This window comes from Silene latifolia, chromosome 2 (genome assembly GCF_048544455.1).
Source record: "Silene latifolia isolate original U9 population chromosome 2, ASM4854445v1, whole genome shotgun sequence".
Classification (NCBI taxonomy): domain Eukaryota; kingdom Viridiplantae; phylum Streptophyta; class Magnoliopsida; order Caryophyllales; family Caryophyllaceae; genus Silene; species Silene latifolia.
The window spans coordinates 166,238,122-166,262,503 of record NC_133527.1 but is presented as its reverse complement, the minus strand read 5'-3'; the positions used below and the strand labels follow the sequence as shown (position 1 = coordinate 166,262,503).

Below are 24,382 nucleotides of genomic sequence, written 5' to 3'. Positions count from 1 at the left end.
AGTCATACATAAAAGATGTCATGTGAAGGATTTGTATAAGAGTTATACGTATAAATCATGAACGAAAGCTAAGTACATTAAAATATCCGATATTGTATAAGAGACAGTTGATATCCGGAGTTTAATGGAACTAGAGTAATTCTGTTAGCCGAATATCATCTCTCGAGAGACTGTGAAAACAGTGGGAGTGTTTGACTGGCTTTAGAACCAGAGTCTAAAAACTTGTTTAGACATGTACTTAGAAAGGCTCTATGTGATGAAAAGATTGCATAGAACAAAGGAAAATAGCAACGGAAATTAGAGTGATGTAACTGTTGCTAATCCTCTAGCCAAAACCGTTGGCATAAGGTAGACATGATAGTAATGTCATCTCAATGTGATTGAGGAGTATACCTTAATTGCAGAAAATCGTTATGTAAATATTGGATAGAGTATTGATATTTACATAAGTGATGATCGCATTCATTGTTTGAGTTTCTTTAAGAACTCAATTATTCAGTTTGACTGAAAACATTGAATACCTTGTTTATCCGAATTGGTTGTGGAGACAATGTTGAGCCCCAATTTAAGTGAATAGGATGAACATTATATTAGCCCCTAGTCACTTAATGAGGTGACGTCTTGGAGTGACTAGATTGTAAGACGATTGATAGTAGGTTCAGCACCATAAGGTCATAAGGATGACTAGTCGTTTACATAGGCAGACTGTGGGACACTTTGCCGGGCAGTGACATTAATAGAGTCCCTTAGATCTATTACAGATGCCTGGTCGTGGCAGGGACTTCTATGATATTCCTATGAGTCGATTCTTTAAACTGGAGACTATTATCTGAGCAAGTGCAGTTTTCGAGTGACTTTGGTTTTTGTCCTAGGTCATGCCGTGAAAGGGGGTCAAAGGACATCTACTGGGTCATGGTGATCTGTATTGCGCAATAGGATAGATAGGGCAGACGGGAATTGTCCTCCCACGTTGGGTTTAAACATCTCAAGGCCACTCGAGGAGTTATGACTACAAATGCGTGGCCACGCTCGGAAGTAATCTATAGGAGATTTTTCCGGTCAGGTAGTCACACTCCCGATCGAGAAAACCACTCACGATATGTTCATGTGCAAGTGCGACATGAAAGACACCTTGCATTGAGTGGGAGATTGTTGTTAAAACGGACAAGAGAATTGGTAACACACCCTTGTAGAGTACAAGGAGGATATTGTTGAGATAAGGAGTTATCCACAATTTTGTATTATAATCATCGCACAACTTGTCTCGGACAAGTGGGAGATTGTTGGAGTTTTTGTCCTCCACAATAGTGCATGATAATATTATTAAATCTCATTAAGGAATATGCATGGGATATTCATTGGCAATACTAGTCAGCTGATCAACGTATATCGGTAACGGTTGGCCAACTAGGGTTTGACGTTACTGTCGTGAGACGGCGGTTTTCAGCTGATCCCTCTCAGTCACACCTAAAGGAACGAACCTCAACACGAAAGCTAATTAATTGTATGAGATACAGTTTAAATTAGTCCCTTGATAAATAGACTAAAAGGTTAGTCGATTGATTAATTAATTTAGAGAGATATCGAGTTGTGAACTCGAGGCGCGGAAATTATTATTTAATTATGCGATAATTAAATAATAAATTTTATGAGATGGGTTTTAGTCAATTAAGTGTTAATTCACTAAAATTGTACTAATTGATTAATGTGATTAATATTAGTACATAAATAATATGTGTAGCGGTACACGTATATTTACGGAGTGAATTGGAAGAAATTAATTGGAAACATTTAAACATGAAACAATGTTTAGATAAAATTTACACGTATTTGTGCGACAAATATAAGAACCAAAATGGACCCGTAAATGGGATATTGGACTGTGTAAATGGAGTGTAGTGGATGATTACAAACATAATCATTACACTTTATTCTTCCACAAGTTATCTTATGTCTTTTGCATGTGATATGTAATTGGACATAAAATAAGACAATTTCCACACTCCACTATTTTCCCTTGTCCACCCGTCACTTCCTCTACATATACTCCAAAATTGTTGTTCATTTTGTACACTACTTCACTAGTGCATTTTGCATGTGAACAAAGTTGGTACATCTCTCTAAAATTAATATGAACATTATACTATGCTTGTTAGTAATTAAGAATAATTATTACTAAGATTGTTAGTAATATTTACATATTATCAAGGGTAATCTTATTAATATCTAGTTAATATTAGTAAGGTTGTTGGGTAAGTTCTTGGGTGCTTAAGAAATGAGGTGTTCTATTTTGGACACTTGAAGATGGAGGATCTTGCCATTTATTTTAAGCTCAAGAACAACCAAGATGGATGATCTTGGTTGTGCCCAAATACTACCATTTCTCAATGTAAGGAAAATCGTTTTCCTCCTCTTTTATATTAATATGTTTTTATATTCCATGCATGTTACATAGATCACATAAACACAAATTATGAGATAATTTGACATTTAATTAGAGTGTCTAATTAGGATCTATGATCTTTCATTTCCCTACTAAGTTGACTTCATAAATAAGTATAAGATGGCATGATTGTTTTATTGGCATGATTACTCTGATAGTTAATTGGAATTGGCATGTTAATATTGGTATTGTGGTTTTGGTTGTTGTTTGTATGTGGTTCGCGAGGTGCGCCCTCGGCTGAGTGGAGTCACTTGCGGGAGTGGTTTCACGCCCTTGATTCGCCCCTTGTGGTTCCCGTTACAAGGAGGATGTGCACATTAATGGACATGGGTTATTTGCTCTATGGTGTTGAGCGGGGCTTAGGTGGTACGGCTGCGGTACCCACTGGCTGTTGCGATGGGTATTCTGGCAGGGCTACACACTTTAGTGTGTAGTCAGATGATTGGTGAGGAGATGGAGTTGGAGGAATGTGTTTGTATAATTGGATGTTGTTGTTTACTTATCTTGTCTAAATGTTTTGAAAAAACTGTGGTGATCCTTTCGGGGATGGTGAGCAGTTGATTAGTAGATATTTCATTAAAGTACGCGCGGGATCTAGCTGGGGATGGAGTCATCACTTGTCAGAGTCTTTAGTCTTCCGTTGTGTTGTAATGGCAATTTTATTTTAGTTGGATTTCAGTTTGACACATTGTATTTTATACTTCAGTTTCGGTTAAGATGTACGCACATTTAAACTTTCATACTTATATTACGTTTCTTTATGGTCTCCTTTGATTACTATACCTCGGGTAACCGAGATGGTGGTGTAGACACCTCGTTTGTGCACCTCCCGCCAAACACCCAGTGATGATTGGGCCGCATGTTTAGCATATGTCGCGATTTTATGACGTTTCATAAATCGGTTAATAAAAGGTAACTCATACACTTGTGTCTACCCCTTGGTTTTCATCTAGGTGTCATTACGGTCGTTTTGGCAGTAATTAGAGTACATTTTGAGTCCGGGTCAAAAACCGTCTTCATTTCCTAAACCGTCAAACCCCGAGTCAAAAGGCAATGTGCTTGTCTAGTTAAGGTTAGGATGTCATAAAATGTTATGAGTATATCTCATTTTGAATCTCATGTCACTTCTTTGGGCTAAACTTAAAGTTTACATTACAAAATGTGCATTTCATTTAGCTAAAATGACAACCCGACATTTAGGCCCGTTTTACGAGGTGATAACGACTTTTTTGGATCTGGCCTATTTCATAGAATGTTCTAGATCTTTATTTTAGCTTTCCAATGCCACCAAAATCACCTTAATCCGAGTCTTGTAGAGAAAGTTATGACTGAAATACGACATGCTGTCAAACGCGTTTTCTCGCGCAGAAGAATACTACTCGAGAAAGGACGCAGTAAGTGTTACCCCTCTTCTAAGGAGCGCAGCACCTAAGTCGGTTGTTTCCGGATCTTCCCTTCCAATTGCCTTTCCTAAACACTACCCCTGGTGATTAGTATAAATAGAGGCCTTCGCCTCACATATTTTTCACGCGAGTGTCCCCCCTTCTCTTTTGTCTTTGCATTCTAGAGCTTGCTCTAAGCTTTTGACGCCTACGTGCTTGATCAATCGACCACGTAAGCTCAGATCATTCTGAGTACCAGTCACGTTTTCATGACCGACCAATTTGACCACTACACAATTAATTAATCAATCTTTTAATTCCTGTTTCAAGGGCACTTTCATATTTGCATAGATCGAGTCGAGTTACCACTAAAAACCGATTTAGTTAAATCTCGTGACGCTAACATGTAAGTCTAAGGGTGTAAAAACCTATTTTATTTATTGTACTTTTATTTTTTATCACGAATGTAAGATTTATATCAAGAGCACATTCAAAATCGTCTTAAAAACCGTTCTTTAAAACCGTATTTACAAAACAGCGGAGGTCTGACGTCGAGAAGAAACGCAGCCGCAGCTGCGCCTCTTCCTGAGGTTGCCACTGCTCCTGCACTTCTTCTTCTTCCTCGATCTTTTGCAATTTTCCGTTTTCCTTGTTTCTTTCGTTTCTTTTGTTTGTATCAATACATAATCATGTCTTAATTAATCCTTTTCAAATTATAACATTTAATTCGACATAAATCCCTTTAGGTTTTCGTCGTTTATTCAAACCCGGGTTTTAGAGGTTCGATTTTCTCATATCGATTCTCTGGAATTCATCTTTTGTATATAAATTCCTTTGTTCAATTTCGATTTATTCAATTAATTTCGTTTTCAAGTTCAAAGCTTGTTCCTTTATTAAATCCGACACGAGTTCGTCATAATCATGTAAATAGCCGTAAATTATCACCTTTGATTCGTTTATTTATGACGGTTCCAGATGCATGTAATCTGCTAAATTACTTCAACTTGAGTTAAAAATCAATGATCGACCTTAAATTTACCAACGAACATTAACAATCCACGGTTCTGACTTCACAGACAGAGTCCAACTGGAGAACAGACGCAAGAGGAGCTGCGCCTCTTCTAGAGGACGCAACAGATGTTGCGCCTGTTCTGGGTTAGCTTTTGTCCCTGAACTCTTTCTCGCTTTGACGTAGCTTCTAATCACGGTTCTAATCGACTATTAATCGTATTATCACTGCTAATCAGACGTATTTTCATACTTTTATTTTAATTTCACTTTTAATTTTCTTTTCTTCTTCAAAATCCCGTTTTGAGCGTGCTTCTGACGTAGATCAAATAATCCTTGTAATTATTGTAATTTATTTATCGTATTTTATTATTATGTATGATTTATTTACTTGATTTCTCATATGTAATTAATCTAACTTCCAACTTCGACCCAATTGAGTGCTAAAGTACATGTTCACCGACATAGTCTAATCTCACATGCTAGTATTAATATGTATTTGTTGCATTGCATGTATATAATCGACGACATATCAACTATGAACGACTTCCCTAATCATTAGTAGAGGCCGCTATCGAGGCGAACAGGATTAGGTGTTCAATTAAAGAGCTTTCTAATACGTACCCTCACCCCTTACTCCAGATCTCTGTGAACATCCGTGTTCATTGGCATCCACGAGAGTCATTCTAGACATAGAATGCTAAGGGTAACGAGTTCTTAGTGTTCATGTCATCACTTTGTGTCTTGACATGGCACGAGGTATTCGGACGGTTCTAATTTCCCATAAAAATTGGTGGCGACTCCACAAATGCACGCTTATTCAAGCGCTTCCATGCGCGCCGCGGGTGGCCCATGTCCATAGGTAGCATTTCTATGTGCTAGGGTGGTCTTGGTAAGGCACCTTGGTGTGTGGGAGTGTTATAACCTTGGTCATTACTTTGTTATAGATATGGGTAGCTTAGGATTTGTACGTGCATTTACATTAGCTCTGAATTATTTATTCACCATTTGTATGATTGCCTTCTGTATACATATTTATGCCTCCCCTTAGTTACTTTTAAAGAGGTTTTGTGCTTAGATATGTCATTTGTATACCGTTATTACTAGAATGTCGATACTTCCGCCTTTTGGTTTTAATGCAAATTTGATGCATTCGAGGAACAAATGGTTGATAATGAGCACCGTGGAGTCGGTAAGACAGAGTATAAGAAGGATGGAACAAGAATCAAGAAGAACGAAAGGAAAGAAAAGGAGAAAACGTGAAAAGAAGCTGAATTCTGAGGTTCCTCGATCGAGTCTTCCAGCACTCGATCGAATGGTATATACTTGATCGAGTGCACTTGCACTTAATCGAGTATCCTACGTTCTGATGACTTTCCGAGAAATTTCCTAAAGTCAGTTTATGTTTTGTATAAATACTAAACTCGTGCCTTATTATTATTTTATGCGTTGTTACGCCACTTTTACATTAAAAACTCTTAGAATATTTTAGACTTAGTTTATTTAGGCATTGCTTCGGGATCTACATACTTTAATTATGGTATTCTTTAATCTTTCTTTAGTAGTTATTGTTAACTCAATCTCTAGTTTACACAATTAATTTATTGTTCATCCTATTTATGCTTTCAATTATGTTTGCCTTCATATTATTGTTGTTGTTATTACTAGTATGTGTAGCTAAACTTCTAATCTAGGGTATCGGGGATCTAGGATCATGTTAGAAGGGGGTAACTAATACATTAACTGTTAAATTGCTTTTGGTTGTTGTTCAGTTATGGTTTTGAATCTAATTGATTAATTACTGATCATTTTTTATTAATTAGTATTGCAAATTAGGATTATCACCGATCGGGTTAAGACTAATATAGGCTGTGATAACTGAATAGACTGACTTAATATAGTGACCACATGTTAAGTTTAGAATCTAAAGGGCATATTAGAATCGATCGATCATATGACCTTAAACAACCCAATTGCTCTGTTAATTAATTAAATCACCCCCCCCCCCCCGAATAATTGACCTAGTGAACTCGATCCCCAGACCTTTTAATCTTATCGAATTCGTTATTTATTTATTTTGCAATTAGTTTTAGCAAACCAATCAAATCCTTCAAGAAACTTGTTATCTTAAGACAGACTTAGATAATAACAAACCAGAACATTAACGCCTCCCTATGGATTCGACCTTTCTTACCGCTAGTTATCTGTTAGTAGTAATTTAGGATTACTTTGACTAAGGTGATACGACTTTACCTTTATCAACGGTCCTAAAATGACGACTGAGAGCTAGGGCAACCTCCGGCTCCTCGTAAAGAGGGTGTGAACGAAACTCGGCCTGGTGTGAGGGGGATAAAAGAATGGGCGAGAAATCTCTGAGTACCACCTCATGTACCTGTCAGTAACTTCGAATGGCATAAATGTTGGAACTTACCGATGCCACAACGCTATGTTCAAAGTGTTGATCCCCCACATCCTATCGGGCTCTGCTCCGAACTCAAGCCTATAATTACCCTTCGTCGGGCGCTGCTCAAGAGACGGATTCGACATCAAAAACGGGATTGTCAGACGATACCTAAACTGATGCATGCACCGATCAGGATGGTACGGCTCTACTATATCAAGAAATATGATAAAACCCGAGTAAAGCGACACCCTACAAGGGCCCTAGGGACGGTTCCTGTAGGGACACCATCGGACATGCTCTATCCTAAGCTCGTCTAAACTCTGTCGATGCATCTGTAAGAGCTCAAGATCATCCAAACCGCGGCACGGGGGAACCAAGCCCCGACTAAAGGTCTGTCCTGCAGGTAGACTCCAGCGCCGGGTCGAAACTGGGGGGAAGTACTTGTATACCAAGCCTGGAGTAACGGTAGATATCCACTAACACCAAGAGTCTCTCGACGCGATGCTATCCCTAGTTGTTGGTAAAAGTAAGCCAAACAACTGGCATCCCAAGCGTATGAATCAACGCGATCAACATCATCAAGTAAGGGCAACAACTGAGCGTTCACCCTATCACCACTCTTATCCAAGAACAAAGTATGTCCCAATGAAATCAAGAGGTACGCCAGCTCGTTCCCTTCCTTAATAACTTTAATCAACTCTGTCGTCAATAAACCATCGTTCTTATAGCGCGGTGGTACCACCTGGCCATGGGGAACTCCATAAAAACTAGCTATCATCACCCACAAACCCGAAACCTCGGCCCCCACCATCCGCTCTACATCGTGGAGCATAATACTAATCTCTCCAAAAGGCAAATGGAAAGTGTTAGTATCAGGCTGCCACCTCTCTATAAAAGCATTAAACAAGTTATCATCTAGACCGGAGGTAACAAAATGACCTCAAAATCCCAAGCCGGCTCCCATGAACCCTAGCGGCAACAACCGGGGAGCTTAATATTTCTATACATCCTCACACAACTTGGCCTCTCGTAGCACTTGAGCCACGATCTCAACACTTCCGGGTTAGTCTCAGACCAAATTCTGAACGCTACATGTCCACCAAAGCTCCGTAAGAAGGAATTGTTACTAGGACCACCAACAACGGGACCTCTTAAGACCCAAGAAGTATCCCTCTTCGGCCCGACCTCTCCGCACTCGAGGAAGTCTCTCTAGCACTCGAATATCGACCTCTAGGACCCCGGGCCCGAGTCAAGAATCTCTGGGAAGACGGGTTCTCTACGACCCGATACTCATCAACATCCTCGTCCTCCGACCCCTCTTCCTACAGCTCCTCCTCCTCTGCAACATGCCGGTAAGTACCGGCTAACTCCCGTGACCTCGCCTCCTCCGAATCACTAGTGACGTGATTTGGAGTAGGCATCATAACCATGCAAGTTAGCTCTGTAAGTGGCGGCGATGGTGGGTGGGCCTGCAAAATTCGCAAACGACGCTTGGAAGACGTGACATTCCGGCCTAAAGTACACTCAGTCGGACCGTTTAGGTAGCAGAGGTGGAGGTTGCATAATGTTCTTCCCTATATCATTTCGATCTCCCATCTACATTAAACAAATAAAATATGTTACAAAATACCCCACATCGACTATAAAAATTAAAAAAATCGGCAAATAAATGCAATAAACACGACTTAAAAATAATTGAACGGGCCATGGACCAAATGTTGACATTCAAGAATCAACCATATACCAAATGTTGAGATTCAGCGTTTGACCATGGCCAAATGTTTCATATCAACGTTTGACCATGGAAGAAAGTTGAAATTCAACATTCGACCATGGATCAAACGTTGAATCTCAACGTTTGGATCATGGATATTGTTTAATTTCAACTAAAACTAATTACAAACAATAATGAAATCAACAACATACAAACTAATTAAAAATAAATTAACAAGAAACAACTAAACCTAATTCAAAACTAATTCAATTGTGTTGCATACGCCCTAAAACATAAACTAATTACAACTGATTCAATTAAATAGCCAAATCGAAGTCATATAATCAATTAACAACAACAATAACGGAAGGGGAATGGAAACAAACCATTAAAAACGATTAATTAACAGCAACTAAGCTAATTAAAAAGAGAGAGAGAAAGAGAAAAGTGACTAACATCTTTATGGTGGCAGTGGCGGCTAGCTGACGGCAGTGGTGGCGGCAGTCGTGGTTGTGGGGTGGCGGCTAGCTGGCGGCACTGGTGGTGGCGTGGTGGGAGGGGTGTTGTTGGTGGTGGGTTTATTTTTTGGGTTTTTTTAAATTAGAGAGAAAATTGTGTTAGTTAGTGAGAGAGTAGGGGTATAGTCGTCTTTTGTTATGAAAACGTCGTTGATAGTTACTAAATTGGCATCAATGTTTATCGATTGGAAAATTTATTTGCTTACTTTTTGTGTCAAAAAGAAAAGAGAACAAAATAGCGACTTGGAGGGAGTAGTGTATAATTTTGAAGCTAAATATTGTGCAATAGTTTTTTGAAGGACAACCGTTCGTCGTTGCCTATTCGCCTTGATATCATTACATGCTATGATGGCAAGGAGATAAAAATTGTATTGTTATATAAATATTCTTCTTATGTTGATTTATGGCTTAACTATTTTAAATTATACTATAAATCTTTAAACCAAAAACCAATGGCTTAATTATTTTAAATCATACTGTCAATCTTTAAACCAAAAACCAATCTAAGGTAGAATTGTTAGTAGCTAACCCAATTTGTTATTTAGATTTGAGACGATCTAAATCCTATCCGAGTCGTTAATTAAGAGCCAAAACTCGCTCATCCGAGTAATAAATAGGTGAAAAATGTTGATCTAAGCATAAATTAATTTAAAAAGTAATTCAATGTTAGAATGATTATGCTAAACATAATATTATATGATGTCAAGTATGAAAATAAGTTTAATTTAAACATATGAGCCACATGAACATCAAATTATATTCTAAAGATAATTTTTTTATATTTAAAATAAGGAATAAAAAGCGGCTAGAACTTGGACCTGTATTTATAACCCTAACCTAACTATAACCAATTTATACCAACCCGCTTGTTTCATGATCGACCCGTATATATAACCCAAGCTTGAACCAAACCGCCCCAGGTAAGTCTAGTACTCTACTATAGAGGTGGACAGTGGGCGGGGCCGGGTTGGGGTGGGGGACCCCGAGCACAGACCAGTGGCTCAGATTGTGCTGACCGAGCAGGAGGAGTGATGGCTCTGAACCGACTCGATTGGGCAAAGATGGTTGTGGGCCGTGCGGCCTAGGCGGGTTGACCAGTGTGGGTTGAAGAGGAGTGAGACTGGGCCCGACCCGGTTGGGGATGTGGGGTGGGCTGGATGTGTTAGCGGGCCGTAGACTTTAGGGGTCGGCTGATTGGGTTAGGGCAGTGTGGGCCGGGTCAGCCCACACTTGTGTCCAGGTCTACTCTAATGTCCACTAACAATATTTTTCCAGCCGAATTAGGGATGACAATGTGGCGGGTCTCAATATTTCATAAGACCATGCCCAAGCAAGGTCACCAACTGGGTCGTGACCTTGTTGGATCATCCTAATGACGGTAATTAAGGACTAATAAGGTGGTAATTTGGTGACCTTGAGTTACTCAGGGTCACCAGGTGACCTTGAAGAAGAATTGGTGACATTGGTGGTGACCTTGTATGTGGCATCATCTGGTTGGTTGCTTGCTGGACACTGATGAAAGAGGAGAAAAAAGGATGCCTGCAAATCTGTAATTTTGCAGAGCAACACTTCTCCTTAGTCCTTTCTCCTGCCAAAAAAATAGATAATATTAATATGAAAAACTAGGATTACATACCATAGCAAGAAAAAATAAAATACAAGCATATTTTTTTTTGAATCACTTTTAAAATTACCTATTGAACAAACTCAGTTATGACTGATTTTGGAACTTTTTTTTTTAGCGAAAAACACAAATAAATGACTGATTTTGATTGTGAGCCAAATAAATTAAAAATTACAGATTATAAATATCAAACATGCGAAAAATAAACCCAAATAAATTATATAGATATAAAAATACAAATTACCTGACGAGGTGATGGAGACGATGGTGATGTTGCAGATAATAAGATAATATTGAAGAACGATGGAGATGAGTGATCTACGGAGAGGTTGTTCGATGATGACGAACAAATAAGGCAAAGTATAGAGATCTCAGATTATTTGAGGAAAGATCGGAGGATGATGACAATGGTAAATGGTTTGAGGTATAATGGTTGATGATGACAATGGTAAATTAGAAGGATTTAGGATGATGAAGATGATGTTGATTTAGAAAAGGGGGGAGAGTACTATACGGTATTGGTTTGGGGGTATAATGGTTTGGGGGAAGGGATTATTTGGGGGATTGTCAATAAAATCGTCTTTCACTTTTTAAAATTTTTCAATATATTTTTTCAATATATTATTTCTTAATGTACGAAATAAAATTAATATACTTATCATATTTTATTAATTTATTAAGAAATTTACATAATTAACTTATTTATAATTTGTTAGTAAATTATAATTGAAAAGTAAGAGAGAGGTTTTGGTGGGTGGAGAATGTGTAAAATGATTGAAAATGTTGGAAAGTGAAAAATTATTGGGTTGGTAACCTAGGTCGTGACCTTCTGCTTGGGAGGGTGAAAGTGGATCAAGATTAATAAGGTGTGATTAAGAGAAAAAAATTTGGTGACCCGATTAAGGTGACCTTCTGCTTGGGGATGGTCTAAGACTCTAGACCTATTACTATCCTTGATCCGTGTGAACCTTTAAACAACCAATCGTAGCCGTTGACACCAATAGAGAAAACACAAATTCCACTGTTCACCACCCTTGGATGATCAACTGCCATCTCACACGGATCGCCAATCTCCACCGTCAGATATCCACACATATCCATCCAGAATATCCTATATATACCCACCTACTCCTACCCTTTCCCAAATTTTCTGTTTATAATTCCTTCTCTCTCCCCCATTCAAATTAAGAAAAAGTCTTGAACGAAGAAAACATCTTGTAGATTTTGCAACTGAAATTTCCTCCAGGTATTCTTTTATCCTTGTTAATTCCCTTTTCTTGTAGTTAACGATGTCGTTCTTCGTCCTCCGCCTCAACTGATTCTTTCTTTATGTTTTTTTTCCGTCTTGGAAAAGTATTTTAATCAAATGTGAAGAACTTTTTGATTTTGATATAAACTGAGGATTTGTTTGATTAATTAGGGTTTATGGGCTTAGTATATAGTGTTTGATTTGTAGAATGGGGTCTATTGATGTTTCGATCAATGAAGACTATATATGGCCTTGGAAATTAGGGTTAGGGTTAGGGTTAGGGTTCTTGCTATCCGTGAATGTATTTGATTTTACTCGCAACTTACCTAAACAGATTATTGGAAATAATTCCTAAACCAAGCCTGGTTTCCGTCTTGCTAGACTTTGGTTATGTTTAGAGTTCTTAATTGTGATTAGGAAAACAATTACTTGTGTGAATATTGTATTTCCTAAAATTAGTTAAGGAAACTAGAGCTCTTGTATTATATAAATACACACATTGTATCTTTGATTTCCAATACGGAGTAGGCGCTTCAAATACGATTTGGAGTAAAATTACTCTCCCGTTTCCCTTTTCTTGCGTTCTCCGTCTTGAAATCCAAATTCACCCTAATTAATCAATTGTTGTTAATCGTGTTTATTTAGATGGCCCGTACAAAGCAAACTGCCCGTAAGAGTACAGGAGGGAAGGCTCCCAGGAAGCAATTGGCCACCAAGGCAGCACGTAAGTCGGCACCAACTACCGGTGGAGTGAAGAAGCCACACAGATACAGACCAGGAACTGTGGCACTTCGTGAAATCAGGAAGTACCAGAAAAGCACTGAGCTGTTGATCAGGAAGCTGCCATTCCAGAGGCTGGTTCGTGAGATTGCCCAGGATTTTAAGACTGATTTGCGATTCCAGAGTCATGCTGTGTTGGCTCTTCAAGAGGCTGCTGAAGCTTACCTTGTTGGATTGTTCGAGGATACTAACCTTTGTGCCATCCACGCTAAGCGTGTCACTATCATGCCCAAGGATATTCAGCTTGCTAGGAGGATCAGGGGTGAACGTGCTTAAGCTGTTAATCGTGTTATGTCTGCTGTGATATACTAGTATTGGGTTATAGGTTTTAGTAGCTATGCTAATGTGGGGTAGGATTGTTGGTTTTTGTTGTTTTTGCGAGTGAACGATGATAATGGTGTTTTAATGGCAACTCTTGACATTCTGGTAGATCATGTTTGATGTTTTTAGGATGTCACACTGATTTTGTGTGAAACATTCATTCATAATATATGTAATTTGTTAGTTTGACATTATACAATATCAGCTTTAATCCTGTATGTTTGATCTACTTCTCTGCGTTTAATATGCCTATCGTGGATGTGGAGTATTAATGTCGTATTTATAATTGCCGTTAAGGTTGTGGTACTCCATTTTGAAGTAGCTATAGCTTAATTAAAGATTAGAGTGAATTACTTGTGTCTCGAGTCTATTCTATTTACTTACTGCAAAAACACTCGATGAGAAACGTAGAATTTGATGAAACTTTGAATTACATTCTGGGATGTTTGTTATGTTAAAAACAGCAGGGAACCCATCATATAGTTACAGGACAGTGTCATAAGCGGGGCAGCTCATCTGGGAAGAATGAATAGCCCTGATATTTGACAGTCGAAAGAGTCTGAGACAATCTTTGAAAGGGCATATCGAAGTGACAGAACCGGATGTTATATATACCTGCACACAGGCGCAGCGAATGAAACCAGATCTGAATCCTGTGTCGCCTTTTGAGGTATTTTACCCCCCAATTTTGCTCGATTAACGCCATTATTTGAAATAGCACAACTGAGAGCTAGTTACTGAAATATGAGTTATGTATGAGACTATCTGTTTTACTGTGTTTAATTTAATTCTTATTTAGTGAGATGGTTATATTGTTTGTTAAGTATGAAATCAAACTCATATAAATCAGAAGTATGAACTCATAAGCTTAAAAGTCGGCTGTTTTGTGGTAATGTGCATGATTGACAATGGATAACTTCCCAGAACCTCCCCAGAACAGTCTTAACCACAACGCTCGTTTTCAGAATCAACCTATATACTTTTTCAAATCTATTTCAACTTGCATAGATTGACAATTTGAATTGTTACTTTATTATGACGTCGGTTTGACTAAATCAAAATCTGGACTTATAATCTCATATGAAGTATTATTATAGATATGTCGTATCGAATTTGCATGGATATATATCCGCTGCTCACCAAACTGAAGCATCAGTATTACTACGCTGAGCGATCTACTTGCATCATATATCGACATAACTTGGAAAAGATCATATAATTTCTCCTTATATATTCCCAGTGGTGATTGTTTTAAAATGATCAAACTGACATTTTTCTTTCTTTCATTTCAACTCGGAAAAAAATAGGTAAATGCATCTGGAATACTAATAAAATTTAGTCAGTTGGTGGCTTCTAAGTTTGGTTTAACGAAAATTCAATGGCTAGAAGATTATTTCTTAGTTTAGCAGCGTTCCATATTCAAAGTCCTCCCACATTTGTTCTCTGCCTTATGCTTCTTTTCCAAATATAGCAGATTTGGATTATCAGTGATTTTGCCTTAATTTCAGATTTTACTCTTATTAAATACACTCTTTTTTTTCTCTCTTCTTTTCCTCTTTTGACTTATCTTGTTCTTCTTACAAGGAAGAATATATTCATACAATAAATAAAACTTCTCTGGGTAGAGCTTGTTTTTGTACCCAGGCTCTGCTCAATTTTTCGGAAAAGCGAAAAAAAAAAAAACCGACAAAAAATACAGAAAAGAGTGAAAGAAAGAAAACCCCCAAAAAAAAAAGACGAAAATAGAACAAAACATAACAAAATATTTTTTTTTGTTTGGAATAATTCCAATTGAAGTCTCGATACAAATCTGTGAGGGGAACATTAGTGGTTAATCTTTTCAGGTATTGACAATTGTCTGAATTGTTGATTTATTTTTCAAGATTGTTTTGTATGTGATTATATAATATCCGAGTTGTAGGCAATGCTGATTTTGATGCAATATTTTCGAGGAGAAAAGAGGGGAGCATCATAGAGATGCAGCAGCAAATGGTGAGGCAAGAAGAAGAAGTTGTTGATCAGGAGGAGCTCAACGAGGTTAAAGCCCAGTTGAGCGTTGCGGAGAAAGATAAAAATCACGCTTTTGATGAGCTCAGGGAAATCAAGCTTCGATTAAGCAAGATTTCTGCGGAGAATAATGATGAGCTGAGTATCGTAAAGGAATCCCTGCAGGATGCGAACAAGGAATTAAAGAGCAAGGATAAAACTATTCAGTCCTTGCAAGAACAAGTTGACAAGTTTAAAAAGCTTGAATCGACGTTGTCTGAGAAGGATGATGAAGTTAAGGCGATTAAAGAAGAGTTGAGTGTTTTAAAAGAGCGCGAGGGCTTGATTTCTGATAGTAGGAAGAAGGTTGAAGAGTTGGAGGCTGAAGTGGAGAGAAGCAAGGAAACGGAGGCAAAGCTTTTTGAATCCTTTGTGGAACAGAAAGATAAGCTTCAGGAAGCGTCTCTTCTGATAGATAAGCACAAGGTTGAAGCAGCTTCTCTTCGTGAGAAGATGGAATCTGAAGAAAAAAGCGATAATGCTTCCAAAGAAAAAGTGGCGACTATAGAGACCAAGAGCTTGTTAAATGAGATTGATTTTCTCAAGAATGAGCTGAAACGGGCTATGGAAGCTGAAGAAAATAAAGATAAGGCGTTGGAGGATCTTGCATTGGCGCTTAAAGAAGTAGTATCTGAGTGCACGCAGGTTAAGGATAAGCTACTATCGACAGAACAACAACTTGAGGCTGTCAAAGAGGAAGCCGCCAATTTGAAGAAGATGGTCAAGTCCACTGAAGGGACTTATGAAGCCCTTTTGAGAGAACACAAGAAAGAGAATGATCGCCTTACTAATATTGTTAACAGGCAAAGATTGGAGGCCGATGAATCTCTATTGGCCTGGAGCGGGAAAGAGATTGAGTTTGTCAAATGCATTAGGAAGGCCGAGGATGAGAAAAATGCAACCCAAGTCGAGTACAATAAGCTGATGAAATCGATGAGAGAGGTTGAAGAGGCTAGTGAAAAATCTAAGGAAGAGGGTAAGAAGTTGAGAGATATACTAAAACAAGCATTAAACGAAGCTAATGTCGCTAAAGAAGCTGCTGGTCTTGCTAGGAGTGAAAACTCGTATCTCCAAGACGCCCTTGCCGAGAAGGATAAGGCCCTTATAACCCTTGCTCAGGAAACTGAGCGCCTTAGGATCAGTGAGGCCGAGGCTAATGAGAGCATTAAGGAACTTAAACGGGTTTTAACTTCAGGGTCGAAGAAAGAGGTGGCTAAGTTGGAGAAAGAGAGCAAAGAGCTGAAAAAGGTGGCAAAGAAAGACTGTGCAGCTGATACTTCTGAGAAAGAGCACAAGGAGAGAAAATTGAGCAGCACCTTCAGCTTCGATCTTAACCAGTTTTGGCCTTCTATACCGGGTTTGGCATCCAAGCCAAGCAAGGAGTTGGATGATGAGCAGGTGAGGGAGAAGGATGATGCCCTTGGAGGTTCCATATTTGATCTAGTTGAATCTCCAGAAAAAGACTCACCGGCTTATCATCGGAGGGCTTCATCCCCTTCTAGTAGTACTGATGAAGATGCTAATTTGTCTTTTGAGGACGAAGACGCTCATTTTGATGACATAGAGACTGAAAGAAACTCCCAGGTCAAGAAGAAAGCATTGTTGAGGAGGTTTGGTGATCTTCTCAAGAGGAAAAATTCTCACCCGCCAAAAGACTCTCATACACCAAAAGATTCGCCTCATCCACCCAAAGATTCACCTCATCCACCAAAAGATCATCCACCAAAGGATTCAGTTCATCCACCGAAAGATCATGCACAAAAAGACTCGCTTCTTCCACCAAAAGATCATCCACAAAAGGATCCGCATCTTCAACAAAAAGATCATACACCAAAAGATTCGCTTCATCCACCAAAAGAAGCAGAACATTCTCAGAAGGAAATCGCAGCATAGCTTCAATCTCCTTAGTTGTTCTTAGTCCCTTTACTACATTTATGACACTAATATTACTAGCTACCATATAGTTTCTTAAAATTCATGTTCGGATTGAAAGCGAGGCCATGTGTTGTAGTTTTCTGAAGGATGTACCTTTCATTACCTGAAGCATTTAGTACCAATAGTTGATACTAGGCCTTTTTGGCCTCATTGCTTTTTTGATATTTGAATCTAGCTTTGGACATATTTGTGCACTATTTGCTTTGCATCAGTTACAAACCAGTGCTTCCATTCTTTGCTAACCAATTTCAATTTCAATCATGTTCCGAAGACAGCAATTATTACATCGCCCAGTCATTCTAGCTCACTTTGTGTTACAGTATGCTTAACAATGGCGGAATCAAGCTACTGTAACTACAACAATGGCGTCAAGGAGCCTTGCTCAACTTGTGATTGTTGTTAGGAAGAAGTAGAGAGAGAAGTAAGAAGAATTAAAAGTGTAAAAACAAATGATGTATTGATTGAATGAATAGTTTGTTACAGCTTTTTTGGTATTTTATAACAAATTGCCAACTAATGACAACTAACTGCCAGCTCATTGATAACTAACAAACTTCTAACCGACTTAACAAACTCTACAACTGATTCTTATAATAAACTTCCTGATCCTACAACATACTTTCCCCCATCAAAAATTGACTTGTCCTCAAGTCAAGCATTAACTCCTGGAATTGCAAAGTTAGGGTACTTCTCCTCAAATGCCAAAGCAGGCTCCCAAGTAGCTTCATGATCTGCAAAGTCCTGCCACTGGACCAAGTATTGGACTTGAGCTCCATTCTACGAAATTTGACATTCTTCTCTCAATAATTGCCGGGGTCGTAGCACTTCATCTGACCTCTGTCCTTGCAGCCACGTAGGAATGTGTATAGCTATAGGTAAGACACCCACAAATTTCTTCAATTGTGACACATGAAAGACATTGTGTATTCTGGCCTCACTTGGTAATTTCAACTTATAAGCCACAATACCAATTTTAGCTTCAACCTGGAAAGGGCCACAATATTTATGAGCCAATTTCGATTACTCCTCTCCCGTACGAGATATTTGTCTATAAGGATGAAGTTTAAGCCAAACCCAATCCCCCATCCAAACTCTCTTTCGGATCTATGTCTATTAGCCATCCGCCTCATTCTATTCTCGTGTCCTCAACATGACTTTTCTTTCAACATTGAGATCATTTGTTCTCTCTTTTGTAATGACCTATCCACACCTCAACATCGACTCTCCCGGAAGGTAAGGAAGGTGTAGAGGGGGAGGTTGATTATATATCACCTCATAAGGGGTCTTCCCCATTGCGGTGCGAGAGTGAGTGTTAAACCACCATTCACCAAAGGTGGCGACCACATACTCCATTCCTTAGGTGAATCTCCACACACACACCTTAAGTATGCTTCCAAACATCTATTCACCACTTCGGTTTGGCCATCGGTTTGGGGATGATAGGGTCAAGAAAGCTTGAATTCAAGATGCAAAAGAATGTGAATAAACCTTGCCGAAATTGACTAAGGAATACTTGAATCCTGTCACTCACTCACAATACTTCTAGGCCATCCATGGAGTTTAAAAACGTTATCCATGTAAGCTTGAGCCACTTGGACAGCTGTAAATGGGTGACTCAAGGCCATAAAATGGGCTCCCTTGCTTAGCCTGTCAACTACCACAAAAATCACTTCTTTCCCATTGGACTTGGGTAAACCAGTAATGAAGTCCATTGAAATGTCCACCCACACTTCCTCGGGTATAGGTAAGGGTTGCAGTAGCCACTGGTATCTTTGCACAATCGCCTTTGTCGCTGACAAGTCACACAGTTCCTAACCCACCTTGCTACATCCTTTGTTAAGCCCTTCCAATAGAAAATAGCTTTTACCCTTTTTAAGGTAATGTCTCTTCCAGAATGACCAGCTTCTCCTGAGGAATGAAGCCAACTCAGAATTTGCTTCCTTAATTCTTCAGTATGTCCCACCACAATCTTTCCTTTCCTCCTTAACAAACCATCCCTTAACGAGTAGTGAGTGATATGGTTTTGCGAGTAAGTTTCTGGATTGTATCGGACAAATCTTTCTGAAATATAGTTGTCCTTAATTTGCTGCTGTAAGTCAGAAGAAACTACAGATATAGCCAAAATTTCTGACCCCTGAACTCTAGATAAGGCATCAGCTGCAAGATTTTCTTTGCCACTCCTGTATTGGATTTCATAGCTAAACCCCATGAGTTTAGATAACCAAAACTGCTGGAATGGAGTGGAAATTTTCTGTTGAAGTAACCACTTAAGGCTTCTTTGGTCTGTCTTTATGACAAAATGCTGCCCGGATAAGTATTGTTCCCATTTCTGAACTGCAAACACAATTGCCAATAACTCCTTCTCATACACAGACAGTTTTTGCCATTTAGGTCCCAATGTCCTGCTGATATAGGCTAAGGGGTGGCTATCCTGCATCAATACTGCCCCTATCCCTTCATTTGAAGCATCTGTTTCAACAAGAAATTGCTTAGAAAAATCTGGTAAAGCTAGGACTGGTGCAGTTGTCAAGGCTCCTTTTAATTTGTCAAGAGCAACAGTAGCTTCATTAGTCCAATTAAATGCCCCTTTCCTTAACAAGTCGATGAGTGGCTCATTGAGCACGCATAATTCTTAACAAATTTCCTATAATACCCTGCCAAGCCCAAAAAACTTCTCAACTCTTTAACTGACTTGGGTGTAGGCCAATTTGCAACAGCTTCAATCTTCCTTGGGTCAGTTTCAACTCCTCTTCCAGAGATAAAATGCCCCAAATATTCCACCTTTTCCATTGCAAAAGAGCATTTGGATGCCTTAGGCGACATCCGGTGGTGCTTTGCATTATCCGAAATACTTCTTCTAAATGCTTCCAATGCTCATCTGGAGAATTGCTGTACACAAGTATATCATCAAAGAAGACTAATACACACTTCCTTAATAATCTTTTAAAGACCGAATTCATCCAAGCCTGAAAGGAAGCTGGTGCATTTGTCAATCCAAAGGGCATTACTAAGAATTCATAATGGCCCTCATGAGTCTTAAAAGCAGTTTTATAGACATCATCCTTATGCATCCTAAGTTGGTGGTATCCTGCTCTTAAATCCAACTTACTGAAGATATTTGCCCCTGACAACTCATCAATGAGCTCATCAATCACTGGAATTGGGAACTTATCTTTTACAGTCTTCTTATTGAGGTCTCTATAATCAATGCAAAGTCTCCATGTCCCATCCTTCTTCCCCACTAATACCACTGGTGATGCAAATGGGCTACTGCTATTTTGAATAATTCCATGGCTTAACATCTCTTCAACCAGTTTCTCAATTATATCCCTTTGCTTCAATGGATACCTATAAGGTCTGATGCTTACTGGGCCTGCCCCTGGTTCTAGTGGTATCCTGTGATCAAATAAGTCTCTAGAAGGGGGTAGACTCTTGGGTTCGTTGAAAATATTTTCATACTTTCCCAAAAGAGTCTGCAGTTCAGGATGTAAAGTTGATTGCTTTCCTTTGCCATAGACAGTGATCGAACTCCATTCTTGGACTGGTTGCAGTGTTACCAGTTGCAGGAGACACACAGATGCCTGAGATATTAGCTTGTGAGTGATTTCTCCCTTATGGACCTTAAACTGACTGGCTGGCACTCCTTGCAGGCGAACTGAGTTGCCCTTCCACTTAAACTCCATAACCAGTCTTTTGAAATCCCATTGGACAGGTCCTAAGATGCTCAACCACTGTACACCCAACACCATATCACAACTCCCCAAGGGAATCAACAAAACATCAGTGATGAATTTTTGACCCTGCAGATCCCAAGAGAAATTTTTACAAATGTATTGACAGGCTAAATGATTCCCATCAGCTACTGCCACAGCCTGAGGTGGTATTTTTTCCAGCTGACAACCCAACTTTTGAGCTAGGTCTAAATCCATAAAGTTGTGAGTACTACCAGAATCTATTAGAATATGTAATGGTTTTCTACCATAGGTTCCCACCACTCTCATAGTCGATAGCTTTGGTCGCTGACAAAGCATTCATGGAAATACATGGTTCAAGCAAGGACTGCTCATCCACTGTTTCCTCCTCATCTTCTAAATGTACCAACTCATCCTCTAAACAATCCTCCCCAAGAATCTCTACTGTAAACAACTGAGTTTTCTTGAACTGACAGTTATGGTTTTTATCATAAGGTTTGTTACAGTAGTAGCATTCTCCTTTTGCACGTTTTTCAGCTCTAACAGAGGCAGGAATATAGGTTCTTGGATTATACTTGGTACCCTCAGTAGACATAGGTGTTTTTAAGGGAATATTTGAGACAAAAGAGGATGCAACACTTGTTTTGGGGTAATGTGGTGAAGTTTTAACAGTTGCAGCAAGGTTCTCCTCCTGCAATCGAGCATACTCGATGGCCTCAGCCATTGTCTTGGGCTTAAAAGCTTTGACAAAGGATTTCAAAGAAGCTTTCAAACCTCCAACAAAACAGTCCAAGAAATAATCATCACTTAAACCCGGGTTTCGTTGCATCATTAAACCTTTTAATGCTTCAAAATCATCAATGTATGAATCAATTGTTCCTAGTTGATGCAATCTATTAAATTTTTCAGTGACATTATGAGAAGATTCATCCCTAAATCTTGCAAGTAAATCCACCACAAATTCATCCCACAAGACTCCTTTATGAACCGCAAGATAACTCATAACCCAAGTTTCAGCTTTACCAACCATGTTTAATGCAGCCAAATCAACTTTTTGTTCATCAATTATTCGACACAAAGAAAAATATCGAACACATTTCTTAACCCAAATTGATGAATTACTACCATCAAAAACAGGAAATTCGAGTTTAGGCATATACCCTAACTGTCGTGGAGTTGGAGTTTCTGCATTTGGTTGTCTTTCTGGAGTAGGAATTCGTCTTTCCCCCAAATTAGCTTGAATACCCTGCATTAAGGTCATCATCTGCCCAATTTGTATCTCCAATTTCTGAGTATGTTGCGATTGTGCGGCTAATTGCGACTGTAAACCCTTAATTTGGTCTTCCATGCCGGTCTTTTTCGTTCTTGTTTTTGGCGCCAGGATCGTAAACAGCTGATACCAATGTTACAGTATGCTTAACAATGGCGGAATCAAGCTACTGTAACTACAACAATGGCGTCAAGGAGCCTTGCTCAACTTGTGATTGTTGTTAGGAAGAAGTAGAGAGAGAAGTAAGAAGAATTAAAAGTGTAAAAACAAATGATGTATTGATTGAATGAATAGTTTGTTACAGCTTTTTTGGTATTTTATAACAAATTGCCAACTAATGACAACTAACTGCCAGCTCATTGATAACTAACAAACTTCTAACCGACTTAACAAACTCTACAACTGATTCTTATAATAAACTTCCTGATCCTACAACACTTTGTCATCCGAAGCGGACTTGAATCAAGACATTTTTAACTATTTAGTGCCTAAGAAAAAACGATTACTCCTGCAGTCCTGCAATCTGCAATCATGTTTACTAATTTGGATCGAGTTACTTTGGGCGATTTTTCCGTTTTGGGCCGGAAAGGGTTGGGTCTGGCAATTTATTTCTTATGCAGTTTTCGTAAATATCGTTTTTTTTTTTTTTTTTTTTTTTTTTTTTTTTTTTATTTTTAACAGGTGAATAACTTACATTATTGTTGTAACACCCCCATATTTTGAGGAGCCTTAACTAGGCCTTCCTTAGCATATAAGGGCGTTACCATCCCGGTTGCCCGAGGTAAGTAATCATCAAAATTCGATAAAAGAACAATTATAGTTATATTACAAGCGTTACAACCAACTTAACAAAATAAAGGTACAACTCATCGGCTATACTCTATTACAATCAGAACTCGTGAAGACTCATCCCTGCCCGGACTCCAGCTATCAACGACATCAACACCTGCTAAGACAGACTGCTCACCATAAGGGATCACGGCAGACACATAAACAAACAAGACAACCACACAAGGTCAGTAACCGAGGCAAGACTCAACCTGAATCAACAGCAATTATCAACACATTACAAACACAACCAGTCACACACAATCACACCCACTCCAATCATTCTCCGTCACCGACTGTCCACTGGACCAGCCCTGCCAGTGGGGGACCGCAGCCGTACCCATCAAATCCCCGCTCATCATACCGAGCGATAACCCTGTCCCATTAATGTGCACATCCCCTCCCGTGGCGGGTTCCACGGAGGGCGAAACTAGGGCGTGAAGCCACTCCCGCAAGCGACTCCACTCAGCCGAGGACGCACCTCGAGAACCAGAGACAAACAATCACAGACAACTGCAATACAACAACAACCAACAAACTGTACACACCAACCGACTACCGCATATACGCTGCCACACAAACACAACTACAACTACAACATAACAACCACGACACAACAACCGACACACTAGACCATCCACAGAAACTGAGTAGGCGAACCTATCTTTAAGCGACTGCAACCATTCCATATCCACACACGCAATATCCAACAACCAAGCAACACCTATATATACAACACAACCATCTATCACTACCAAGCAAACCCTAACTGCAAAGACAAGGATATGGATGATGATGACGACATACCTACAAGAGGAAACCTGGCAAAAGACCGCTACCCGACTCAAGCTATGCTCTCCTAAGGCACAAGAACCTTCAAAGGCTTCCATGGAGGCTATATGGTGAAGGGAAGGGAAGGAGGCGACCTAAGGATCTGAAGAAATGAGGCGGAAATGATTTGCGGATTTAACAAAACACGATTATAAACCCTAGCTGAAAACCCGTTACTCGATGGAGTGGCCCACCTACTCGATCGAGTGGCCCCTACTCGATCGAGTATCTAAGCTACTCGATCGAGTAGCCTCTACTCTATCGAGTACCACCTCTAACTCAAGGCACAAGATAACTTTGGTACGCACTTCTAAGGACTATTACCGCTCCCAAGGTC

General features: G+C 39.3%; 2 protein-coding genes across 3 annotated transcripts; both read left to right on the top strand.

The window, feature by feature from the left end:
* Window positions 1–12,220: 12,220 nt before the first annotated feature.
* On the top strand, window positions 12,221–13,672 carry LOC141643292 (histone H3.3). The gene is made up of 2 exons (XM_074452379.1): window positions 12,221–12,339; window positions 12,988–13,672. The coding sequence occupies exon 2, from the start codon at window positions 12,988–12,990 to the stop codon at window positions 13,396–13,398; it is 411 nt and encodes a 136-aa protein (XP_074308480.1). The 5' UTR covers window positions 12,221–12,339; the 3' UTR covers window positions 13,399–13,672.
* An 88-nt stretch (window positions 13,673–13,760) lies between these two features.
* Window positions 13,761–17,588, top strand: LOC141643290 (uncharacterized). Of its 2 annotated transcripts, none has more exons than XM_074452378.1 (2): window positions 13,761–14,113; window positions 15,365–17,588. In XM_074452378.1, the coding sequence occupies exon 2, from the start codon at window positions 15,421–15,423 to the stop codon at window positions 17,380–17,382; it is 1,962 nt and encodes a 653-aa protein (XP_074308479.1). In that variant the 5' UTR covers window positions 13,761–14,113; window positions 15,365–15,420; the 3' UTR covers window positions 17,383–17,588. The 2 variants fall into 2 exon arrangements, with proteins under 2 accessions (XP_074308479.1, XP_074308478.1); XM_074452377.1 differs by lacking the exon at window positions 13,761–14,113 and adding an exon at window positions 14,146–15,287.
* Window positions 17,589–24,382: the final 6,794 nt, after the last annotated feature.